The sequence below is a fragment of the Pungitius pungitius genome, chromosome 8 (genome assembly GCF_949316345.1).
Source record: "Pungitius pungitius chromosome 8, fPunPun2.1, whole genome shotgun sequence".
Lineage (NCBI taxonomy): Eukaryota > Metazoa > Chordata > Actinopteri > Perciformes > Gasterosteidae > Pungitius > Pungitius pungitius.
Window position 1 is genome coordinate 13,598,777 of NC_084907.1, and position 12,601 is coordinate 13,611,377.

The 12,601-nt window shown below is 39.5% G+C and overlaps 1 protein-coding gene across 1 annotated transcript; it reads right to left on the reverse strand.

The window, feature by feature from the left end:
- Window positions 1-1,507: 1,507 nt before the first annotated feature.
- Window positions 1,508-11,356, reverse strand: top1a (DNA topoisomerase Ia). Its single transcript, XM_037447929.2, has 21 exons — window positions 11,232-11,356; window positions 10,729-10,753; window positions 9,192-9,288; window positions 8,976-9,078; window positions 8,458-8,504; window positions 8,225-8,317; window positions 8,034-8,106; window positions 7,776-7,864; window positions 7,537-7,652; window positions 7,331-7,452; window positions 7,113-7,235; window positions 6,567-6,754; window positions 4,879-5,023; window positions 4,498-4,641; window positions 4,208-4,393; window positions 4,059-4,127; window positions 3,505-3,619; window positions 3,182-3,309; window positions 2,805-2,899; window positions 2,550-2,699; window positions 1,508-2,392 (listed from the first exon to the last, which is right to left on the reverse strand). Exons 1-21 carry the CDS (start codon window positions 11,244-11,246, stop codon window positions 2,290-2,292), a joined length of 2,226 nt encoding a protein of 741 aa, XP_037303826.2. The 5' UTR covers window positions 11,247-11,356; the 3' UTR covers window positions 1,508-2,289.
- Between the last annotated feature and the right edge of the window lie 1,245 nt (window positions 11,357-12,601).

Genomic DNA, 12,601 nt, shown 5'->3' on the forward strand with positions numbered 1-12,601 from the left:
CACACTGCCCCCACAGCGAAGGTATTGACTGCTCTGTCACGATCAATACACTACACTGCCCTGCAAACTGAACAGAGAAGCCTGCCACGCTAACGTTGCCTTACTCAGCTCTGTCCATGTGTTTATATGACCTGTCTGACCATCACCTTGCTTTTCAGCTGTGCTGTCCTGAAAAAGAAAAAAAAACATGCCAGTGCACTGTTTGTCTACATCTAAGGAAAAAAAAACAATCTTGTGCTGCTTTCACTTGGAGATGTTTAACTTTAAGCTGTAATCGTATCAAATATTGTTACTGGCAAAATGTTTAATGCAAAATTTTCAATTTGATCCCTAGACAGTGACAGAGTGAGATATTGAGTTAGCTAGAGAGCCAAATGAGGAGCTCGTTGCTCTCCTCTGAATTTTCTTGTTTATATAAATCGTCACTACATGAATCCTGTCAAGCTGCTAATTGCTAAGAACGGTGCTATACCATCCAAAGTGAAATTGGAGGTTGATCTCCTACCAGCAGTGTATGCACTTGTGTCGAATGTTACAAATTTATTTTGGTTTGAAATAAATCGAATCTGGACTTACGGTGTTATGATCACTTTAAAAAAAAACTTTTATGAAATTGTCTGATCATAAAGCACTGTTGTGTCATCCTTTCTACACTTCTGAATCTTTACAAAATAAACTGAATATTCACCAAGAAATAACGTCTAATTGCTGTTGAGCACCTTGCACCAAGAGTGAATGAATTAATCCGTACACTTTCCAAATGATTCAGTGTGACGGCATGGAGGACCTGGAGGAGCGCATACATCCCCACCTGCTGCCCAGCAGCTGACAATACAGTTTGTGCAGAGCGCTGCATTACAGGATATAATCCTATAATCACAGAATAATGAGCATAGTCACACCACAGCTCATTTTTAAAAGTAATCTCATCTTTAAAAGGGGCTTAATGTAAAGGATTAGATCTATAACAGACTTTTGCATATAATGCTGGTAATCTAGAGAAAGTTCTTGCTTTTCTCCGAGGAAATCCCTCCAGAAATTAAATTTTCTAAAATTAAATTTTCTAAAATGTTAAAAGACAAATCTCCATAAAAACAAAAAGGGAATGAACACATAGCAAATGTACTTGTAGGGTTTTATTCATTTTCCAACCTACAATGAGCATAAAACTCAAAGAACATGATCAAAGGCTATGACAAGATAAACAGGAATAAGATGTTAACTTTACAGCTACTTACAATTTTCCTATAATAAAAGTGGAATAAAATGAACCGATAAAATTCACATTATTTTATCTTTACACCATTAAAAAAACCTGTCTCAAAGTGTAACAGATTGGTGAATTTTTTGGCAAAGTTGATATCCCTCACACAACCTTTTCTGGGAAGAAAACACTTTCCATTGAATGACTTTAAATACATAAGATTATCTTCAAGTAACAGATTCGAGTTATTTCTTTTCTGGGAACAATTGTTTAATCAGATGTAGACAGGGCTATGAAGAGAGATTCAGAGGATGCTTGCGACTTTAAAAAAAAAAAAGAAAAGAAAAGAAAAAGACAAATGATTGGTTCACATTTACAATGTAAAAGAAGTCCCTGATGGAGGCTGTAAAACAAAATATTCACATTCTGCTTGCTTAAGTAAATATTGACATGGTTGCAGTATTTAGTCCACCAAAACATCCTCATGCTTAACAACGCAACATAGTCCAGTTTAACATATTCATCCAATCAATTCCATGGCCGAGCCCCTCATACACACACGCACACAACTCCAGCTCAGATTTCCATTTCCTCGAAAGGCGCGTGGGTGTAGTTAAGGAACTCATTTGATTTAGCTTCGACTATCAAAATATAGAATTCATTAATAATACATGGGAGGGCTAAAATACAGAGCAAGTAAACAGTGAAAATAAAATGTTACAAAGCTATTTTGTTTTGCTGAATACCATAGCGATAGGACCACAAGGGTCAAAGTTCAGGCAATGTCAAGTTTTGTCCCTGAGGAGACAAAAGATAAAAATGGCTTCCAATAACTGGGGCCGTGCCTCGATCCTCATGTGTGGGTATATAGTTCAGCCTTGATGCCTGATCTCAGATCAGAGGTTAAGACCACCCACAATACACTCCTGCCACTTCATTATGGCCTTGTTATACAATGTCAATGCCGTTTTCCTGCACAAACTGTCTGAAATTCTTGATCAAGTCTGGCCTCCGAGCAAATTCAATTAAGCTAAAAACAAAGTATCAGAAAAAGAAATGTGTATCAGTTAAAACCAAACTCTGATTTAAAACTCAAAGTCATCATCTGCCATGTCAATGGCCCAGGCAAACTTCTCGCGCTGGGTTTTGTTGTAGATCTTCTCCACTGGAATGCCCCACTTCTTACACCTAGAACACAAAAACAGATCACCTTAAGTACAGCGCGCATTATTGTGTTACACAATAATTTATCAGCGCCAACAAAATTTAGAAAGGGAAAGTCAACCGTGTTGAGAAGGCAACACAACAAGATAAAACCTTGAGAAATATGAGTCCATTATCTTACCAAGCCACAGAGATGCGAGGGTCCAGATAGTTGAGCTTGGAAGTGCCGAGAGCAATCTGCTTGTTCTCCTCGCGATCAGTCGCCTGCACCTCCAACTTCATCAGTTGCTCTTCTATCCTCTCAATCGCCTTCTTTCTGGTCTCCACGGTCCTATTAATGAGGCAGGGTTGGTTAAAAATAAGGCTAATAAATATAAGAAAGGAAGGAAGACCTTGAGAGGGACATTTGTTGGTAGTTAAAACTTTGGATACTTACTTTTTGGTTTTCTCATCTCTCCGTACTTTGGCATCAGCCTTTGAGCTCTTTAGTTCTCTCTTTGCATCAGAGAGCTGATCCCTTTTAGCATCAATCTAAGAGGGGGAAAAGAACGGATTAGTTTTTATTAGTTTTAAAGACTGGTGATCATTTCTCCTGCTGCTTGCTTGAAAGTGAACAGTTTGAGCTAGTCAAACAATTGGCATATTTTCTAAATGTTTGAAAATAGTTAAGTTTCCATCCTAGTTTCTTAATGTGCAACAAGCTATAAGACCTAGCACATGGCGATATTAGACAGATGACTAGTGAATCTCCCCTTTCACCAAAATGATAACTTAACTAGGAGCAGGTTTACCAAACTAAAAACACATGTGAACCTTAGCCTGCAGGTTCTGCATAGACTTTTCAAATGTCTTTGGCGGAGCCCGCTGATGGTTACACAGGATGGCCACAGCCCGGTTGGCCCTGTTGTAGGACAAGATCTTGGCTGGAACGTTCTCTTCCGCTAGAAAGTGAGAGAGAATGAGTTTTCTGTAAGCAGATCAATTCATTATAGTAGGCACACCTGAAAGGCCTGTTAACTCCAAGCAACCAACACAGCTGCATGGAGTGTTTACACTTTTTATGCATCTCTAGCTGGGATTAAATTAGGGGGAAAGAAATGTGGTTTCAGATCCTTGTGCTGCAAGTGAAGACGTACCACTTGTGAGCTGCTTCAACTGTTGTTGCAGGGTGATTGAAGCGTTGTAAGTACGGAAGACTTTGGCTGTCAGTCCGTCCATCAGCTCCTGAAGGTGCTTGTTCAGAACGGAAGTCTGGGGGAGAAACAATCATTCAATGAAAGGGATGTCTGAAATACTCAGGCCCTAAACTACAATGCAATTTCAAAACACCCTGGGCCTCTTGTGATGTGGCCTGACTCACCACAATACAGCCAAGTGGTCATCAACCAGTAAATCAGGGTTTCTCAATTGGACTGAGTTTTTTTTGTTGTGATTTCTATACATTTGTGCACCATGATTACCAGTGGGACGATACCGAACGGCTTCAAGGTGCACTTATTAAACAAGCTGTCCTTTGCAGCAGATGTTTCTGAGATTGTGTTCATCTTACAGTAGCAAAGATGCCAGCTAAAGTATTAACATACAAATTGATTTAATGGAAAATACAAGTCACAGAAAAGCAATTGAAAAGCTCCCAATCTCAGGAGCTCATTTAAACCTCAATTTAACTCTGGTTATATGCTTTGCTTACATTTAGGCGGTCAAACAGGTCATCATCAGGCTCCTTGTTCTCCATAAACAACTGAAGATTCTTAAATACCTAGAACAAATCAGAACACATGTAAACACACAACTAAAGCTGGTACTCTCCTACAATAATAAAACTGATGCAGTTCTTACCCTTTTCTCCACAGGGACTTTGTTGTAATAGCGAATGGAGTCTTTACCGAGGAAGTCAAACTCCACCACAAACTCTTGACCGTCGTTCTCTGGATAGAGTTTGATGTGTTCAACTCTCAGCGAGCAGCAGCCCACTGTGTCGGCGGTCTCTCCTTCCTCCTTCTCATTACCCGCTCTAAGAGCCAGCTAGAGCACATCAGGACGGATGGATTAGGGCCAGCTGACACTGACATCACTGTGGCTAGCGTTTAAGCACCGGCTAAAGCCTTCATTTAAAAAATGCGCCTCACCTTGTCAATAAAGTAGAGTGCCACAGCCCTTTGTCTGATCCTCATCTCCTTAGACTTCCAGTCCTCGCGGTATTGGGTCCTAATACGGTCCACACATTTCTTCAGTCTGCGAGCGGTTTCATACTTCTGCCAATCTTTCTCTCCCTGCAGCCAAACAAATTAGTAATTAATTAGATGGGGCTGCTTCAGTGTCAACATGCAGCCTTATGAAGTCAAATTAGCTTTAGGCACAGTACAGCACATCATGTGACATGGCTGGCCCTCAATGTATACAGTGGAGTAAAAGTTGTTAACAAATTGTACACAGCCTTGATATGGGTCAATAAAACATTAAACAAGTTCCAGAATGCATTTTCTAGAATGTAGTAATTAAATGCCCACCTTGATCCTTGAACTGGGGTTCAGCATGATGTATTTGATTGAGCCCTGAATGTTCTCTGTCCATGACACCAGCCAAGTGACCTTGTTGTCATGACGAACCTCTTTCCACTTAGTGCCTGGAGGAGGCTCTGGGTGCTTAGAGTCCCTGTGAGGCACACATTAGGAACATGTCATTGTGATCCCACTTCAAACACAGGGTTCATACACATTTTGTCCAATGGATTTTCATGACCAAAAATGTTGTGAAATCTCAGCGTATACATGAAAAAGTGAACAATGAGAATTCCTGAGCATAGATTCTCCTACCATTCAATTAGGCTCCAAGTCTACAATTATCCACTATGGATGAGTATTGTTGGTACCAGTGCTAAACTTTTAAAACACACGGTGCCCAAAGAGTGCCTGAACTATGGTTGTCACGATACTAAAATTATGACTTTGATACTAGAAGTAAATACTAAATACTCGCTACCAAATACGATACTGGAATATCTATGATGGCAATACATAAATAAAGATATTAATGAAGATTACATGGTAAAATCATAGCATTGATTATACACGACTATGTGGGCATATTGTCTGTATCTGACTAGTTATTACAATAAGTATGAATAACATCATTTTACAGATGTGCGTTTGAGGTGAAAAAAAAACAACCTAAAGCCATGTGGGTTGGGTCCATTACAGATGCACACATAAAGGTAAATTTCTCAGTTATTAAAAAACAATGACAATTACATCAAGTGTGTATTATTTGGTACAATTTGTGTGCATTCTGACATCATGATCATATAGGCCCACATGAGTGAAATTGTAGGTTATTTTGCACGTTTATATTTCTGCTGACTATTCAGTAACTTATTTGCTGTCTTGCATTCACGAGGTCAAGCTAGCCAACAGCTACAAGGCTGCCAACTCACGGTTTCCCCATGTGACACGCGCCTTTACGTTTTCACACGCACTCACGCCGCACATCCAATTTCTTACGCAAAAATATTTATTAAAAATCCACACTGGTTCATAGTCAACCTTGCCGACAGTAATTGGCACATCTGTAACAATTCACTGCACGTAGCGTACATGCACCCCCCCATCGGCTGTAGCGTTTACCCCTGACAAAATTTCACAAGGTTTTGTGAAAAGTTTGCAGCTCTGTAGCGAATACAATAACATAAAGAAGCCGACACGAGCACTAGCATCAATGTCCAAGCAGGTCATAACAAGCTTGCAAACATCGCTAATGAGCGTGTAGCTTCGCTAGCAGTCACCCTCGGATGGGGGTTCCTGTAGTACCTTCGCTAGCATGAGGTCTACTTCCTTTAGCAAGGCTCGGTAATGCCACTCTTCCATGTTTGAAATATCTAATGTTTTGCCTCCACATTACATTCTGCTCATCCCGGGGCATCCGGTGGATGATTCCTAAACTACTGTTTTAATGGCCACCAAACTTTTCAGTTAAGGTGCGTTCCCACAACGGTGCCAATTATTTGCACTGCAAGTATGGAAGAGTGTCTCTTTAAAACCAAAAAAAAGAAAAAGGTATCTTAAAATGAACCACATGAACATAAATTTCAATGACTTTTAAAAATCAGACTTTTTCAAGTTTTCCATGATCATACGAACCCTGACATACATTCACTAGCATCAGAAATGGGAGGGAGGGGGAGGGGGAAAAAGAAACAGACCTGCTGCAGTTGACGATTATGTCTTTAGGCCTGATGCGACGTTTGAGCATGCCCATCTTGGGGTGGTCTCCGCGGCCACGGAACAGGCCTGGGGGCTCAATGCGAAAGTTAGCAATACGTTCCCGGTGGTTGTCCATGACGCAGAAGCCGTACAACTGTAAGAGCCGCTCATTCTCCTCCTTTATTTTCTACAAGAGAGAAGGAAACAAACACATTAGAGCCTTCTTATCGGCGATAACGATCAATACCCTTGATTCTAAATATGAAATTGTGTATGAGGCATGGGAATTATTCTAAGGAGTGCATTTTAATAAGCCATCTTTACTTGAACAGTGCCAAAAAATAAATGTTAATAAATGTTGCATGGTTAGCATTTCAAACAGGTCTACCTTTTGGACTTCAGAGCCTCAAAGATGTTTGGGAGCAGGATTGACTCATACAAAAAGAATGCTGTTGGCTAACAAAGAATTGAACAAAAAAGTCCCACAATATTGTGGGCAGTATAACTGTTGAGCCACTGTATTGGTGTTTGATGCAATGCTTTACCAGTTTCTCTTCCTTTGACATGGCCTTCCTGGCTTCGGACTGTGCCTTGAAGTAGTCGCTCATCTCATTAAAGTCACACTTCTTCAGGTCTGTCAACTTAGACTTTTCCTCTGCATTCATTTCCTGCATCCGCAAAACAAACAAATAATTGAAACTTCACAAGACTGCTCAATTTCCAAAACTAGTGTAATTTATCTAAAAGTCCCTTTTCTTCCTACCTTCCTCCAATCTTTAAAGAAGTTTTTGCGGAAGACATCTTTTGTGGTGTATTCGTGGTCCAGCATTTTGGCAAAAAACGTGGCCACCTCCTCTGCCTCCGGGCTGAGCTTCATGGGCTTACCTAAAATGTGAAAAGAAAGTATATTTTGTGCCCCTCAGACACAGTACTGCATGGTTCAACCGCATGTTTGACTGACAATCTTACCATCATAGAAAAATTTGACATGGCTAGGGAGAGGCTCGTACGGTGGTGCAAAAACAGGACCTTTGTGTTCAAGAAACTTCCATTTGACACCATCTGTGTAGCGCTCTTCCTCCCACCTGGAATATACCAAATAATTCAATAAGGGATTCAAAGAAAAAAAGAAAAGAAAAAAAGACTTCAAACAAGAGAAATACATCTACACCTGCCGCCCCACCACATTTATAGGATGAAAAACTCACCATTTCCACTTCTCCTCTGGCTCCTTCTTTGCTTTCTTTTTTCCATCAGTGATAGCCCTTTTATTTTTTGTCTTATTGAGCTTATTATCCTAAAAAAAGAAGCAAAAGTTATTTTGCTTGCATGTTGGAACAAAGTTACTTGCAGCATCAGCCAAAAAAAAACATAAGACTAAATCTTTTGCAATTATTCAGGTTTTCCCTCATTTTGTGCTTTCTACGAGTTGAGAGGCTGGTCAACCCAAGTTGGCATTCGCTTACCTCCTCATTCGGTTTCCTTTTCTTGACCTTCTTGTCATTTTCAATCTTTACTTTTTTGGGCTTGAAATCCAAGCTGAAAAATAACTTGTTATAGGTTTGTCCTAGACAACTTCACAAAATGTACTAACCCAGTGAAACAGAAAGGGGGCGTACAGGATTTATAATTGCAACGGTCTATTTTTATGACTCACTCGTTATCATTGTCCCGTTCTCTTTTTAGAGACTTCTCAATTTTAGGAGAGGAGAAAAAATCCTCCTGAGGCTCAGACTTTACTTGTGGGGGGCTGCAAAACCAAAGAAAACACATTAAAAAATAAAATCACAAAATATAGAAACACATGATTAATAGTAATCATGTGGTGATTAATAGTAGATTAAATTGGGTAGATTAATTGTAGGATGTTGATAAAATGTACAAACATACCTGGCAAAGCCGTTCTCGTTTTTGACTCTACCATCAAGGGACTTAATCTGTAATATTTACGAAATTGTTAACAGAAATTGTGTAGTGTGTAAAATGGTATTTTTTCAGCATAGTCCAACAGTACAGTTGTAATTACATATTTTAATGGTTGAATAATACATATTTACTCCTAACTTTTTAGTACTTTCTGCGTAAGATACAACTGGTGGGTTCCGTCTGGTAGAAGCTCAAGGCCAGACCTTTAAAAACGCCCACTCCAATTAACAGGTTGATATTTCTGGCCAAAATCAGGCGAAGAAGACAGAGCATCTAAACCCTTTAGCTACAATAGAATATACAGCTAGAATCCATTGCATGGAGAAAATAAATAAATAGCAGCATAGCCAGCTGCACGGTACATGTGGATTATGTGACGAAGGCTAGTATTGCAGAATGATTCATGATGAACCCTAAAATCTTAACATTACATGCACGACTACATGTGCATTCCTCCATGAATTAAGTGCATGGTAATTCACCTTCTTCTCCTTGTGCTTGTCCTTGTATTTGTCTGCGCTGCCATCTTTGTGCTTCATCTTTTCCTTGTCTTTATGTTTTTTGTCAGAGAGGTCCTTGTGATCGCTTGAGTTAAGAAAATAAATAAAAAAACTTATTGCAGTGGTTTAACCTTTCAATGTTCAGGACAAAGAAAAAATGCCATTATCAAGTGGTATGCATTGGGGACACACACTCACCTGTTGCCATGCTTTAATTTCTCCCGTTCCTTATCCTTTTTGTGGTCCTTATGTTTGTGTTCCTTCTCTTTATACTTGTCTTTATGCTTGTGAGCGTCTGAAAAGGAAAACTGTGTCACAATGAAAGCTATTGACAAACAAGCAAACAATTGACTGAAGGAAGGAAATGATTGTTGTGTGAATATATGTAGTTTTGGTCAAAACAGAAGGTCTTAACATCCATCACCAAAGTCATGCAAAGTAGATGAAAATTCTATTTCACAGTAGCACAGCACCACCTACAGCCCATTACAGCCTCATTGTTTACAAGACAATATGAACCAGACCAGTTAAAACATGTCGTGCAGAATGTCCTCTTTCACCCCCCCCCCCTTAATTTGTAAACCTGATTGTACCATTGTGAAACGAGCTGACTTGGTTTTCTCCACTATTTGAACGTGGCAGAGTTGATTTGTGCCATCTCTCAGAAATAAAGCAAATCACCGACACAACTTCAATAAATAGGAGCTTTGCACCGTTAACACTCTGTTAATGAAATGGTTGAAAGCGCTAGAAATGTTCATCCTTATTGAGAGTAAAGACTCTTTAAACAGCCACAATTGATTGTTAAAAAGTCTATTTTGGCTGGAAAGAATATCATTGTGGCGACTGCACGTGAAGCTATGGTCTCAGTCACCCTAACGCTGATGTATGAAATCCAACTAGGTGGACTGCTAACTGCTGTGTAAATAAACCAATCACAGATGCATATAAGCAAGTAATAAGTAACTTAGATCAAGTTAGTCCTGCTTAAGTGAGTTTTTAATAAAAGCAACTCAGTTTTCTTGGTATGGATGTGGGTGAGTCGCCCTGACCCATTACAGAAAAATAATAATAACAGGAAATATTTCCAGAAAAATAATTTCATCATTATTTACAACAGAGTATGCTCAAATAAACAAATAAGTCTTCAGAACGTGTGTGGTGACGACTTTGCTGACATGACGTTCATTCTCTCCTACCATGTAGAAATGTGCATTCCCAGTAGCTATAATACAAATAACTTAATGCGTATAAAAGCTTTAAACATCATCCATTATAAAACAAGAATTCTTTGTCACTACATGAGAGCTCAATTTAGCTCCATGCCTTCGCATTGCTCTTGCACAGCCAGGGTTCAGCTTGCAGCAGTCAGGCCGCTACACTGAAAAAGAAAATGGCGCAGAGACTAAGTCCTCAACCCCCAAACCCTCACTTTCAGGTGTGAAATATGGTATTAAAAGCCAACCATAAAATTATTCTAATACGACTAACTGATAAAACACCTCTAGGTGTGCGCCAATATACATTTAAATCGGGACAATATGTATCAAAAAGGCTTTTATTGGACCTCCCTTTTGAACAATAGGTGCTTGAGAGTGAGGCAGAGGACTTAGTCTCTGGACGCCATTTCTGTCCTCTACTGAAAACTAGCCCAACGTTACAGTTGAGCAGTAAAGACAGCTCAGAATTTGAGGAAAAACACCCTTATGGCCGGCTGGCTTCATGTTACACTTACCATTGAAACGAGGGCCACAGTCGATCTGAAAAATCCGAAACAGATTGATGTTAAATATCGTAGTGGCTAACTAGCCGGCTAACTAACTTTGAACTTGCTGGAAAGCTAAGGGAGTTTGTTAGCTAGCATGCTAACTAGGCTGGCTAGGTACGCTGGCTGCTAATGTGGTTCTGCGCCTGACACTGGAGCCGCTACGGCTAACGTTGGCTACGGCTAACGCCGAAATAAATGTGGCGTTACCCCACGTTGCCCTGGAGTTATTGAGCAGCTACTCAAACCTGAATGCTAACTAAACAGTCCCCCTTCGTCACGCCACAAAGGCGAACATTGTGAAACGTGTCAAAAAGCTTTTAACAACAAAATGAGTTGGTGTCACGTTACAAACACACTCGGCTAACGCGCGCTAGCAGCCACTATCTACTATTAGCTAAGTTATCTTGTCAAACCAAGCGAATAAAACGGTAGCAATACATTATCACCGTACGTGGCCACAGATATATTACCTGATCCCCACTCATTTCCTTCGTGCGTTTGATTGAAGAATCAAAAGCGAGGAGCGTGTAATGTTACCACAGACCGGCGAGGAGATGCAGGCAGAATGAAGAAAAGACAGTTGTGTAATAGATTTAAGTCCCGATTGTACACTGCTGCGCATGCGCAGACATTTAAATGGTGGAGCAGTGTGGCTCCTCCTTTTGGTAAAACGTGTTGCTCTTTAGGCCCACGATGGTTACACACAGTCATTCTGGTTTAGGTACACATGTACCAGGAGCACAAGCCGCTTGGTTCTTTGTAACGTTACACATTACTTGTAACACTAACATCAACATTCACATCATCATGCCTTAAGAGGTCTGTCCCTTCAGATACTGTATATAATTCCTACTCACTAAGTCATTAAGTGATTATGCATGTTATATTGTATTATGAATGTTTAGCGTGTGACAGGAGTTGTCTTGCCCTCCACAACCTTGGGAGCCAACAGGCCGATCATATAAGAACTCAAAGAGAAACCTTTGAAATTCCAAGCTGTGGTTCAGGATAAGAAAACAATTGAAATATACTCAAAAATTAGGTTTTGTCTCATACTATGAAAATGTGAGGTGTTTTTTAATGGTTGACCACTGAATAACTACATAATTAAACATAAATACACCAATGTGGCATACAAAAAAGTATTTAAAAATATTTTGTACATTTTTTATATTTATTTGACATCTTCTGAATACCTTTTTGGGCACATTTTTTAAGATATTGCTATTTGTGATGTGGTGGGTGTGAAAACATACCAGTAATAAGAAAATTATATTTAAACAAAGTATTTATCATGTTATGTTCATAGCAAACTCACATCATGTCCACAAGAGGACACTGCAGTTCATGATATTATAGGACCATATAGGATTCCCCTGTCCTCACAGAACCTTCTAAGATACCTTGTCTAGCCCCTTTAGTTTAGCATGAAACAGGAAAGTATCTTATAATTCCTCACTTCCAGCCTCATACACTTTGTCACTTTTACTTGTCACTTTCTGTTGGCTGGTGCACTTTATTTGTATTTCTATTTTAACTTAACTTACCCATAGCGTTAAATTACTAACCCATAGCATTATATTATATTTGTATCTTATTATGTTGTCTGTTGTCCATTGTCGCACTGTCTGCTTTCATGCACTAACCGCCAAGTCAAATTCCTTGTATGTCTGACCTATTATGGCAATAAATGTTTCCTGATTCCTGAATTTTTCCAAAAGGGCAGAATTTTTGAAACATGCACTCCTTGTACATTTAACAAAATAATGCCTTAAGAAACTTGATAAATTGTTGTTCAGGTACCGTCTTTCTTATTACTTATCTCAAGTAGTTAGTGAGT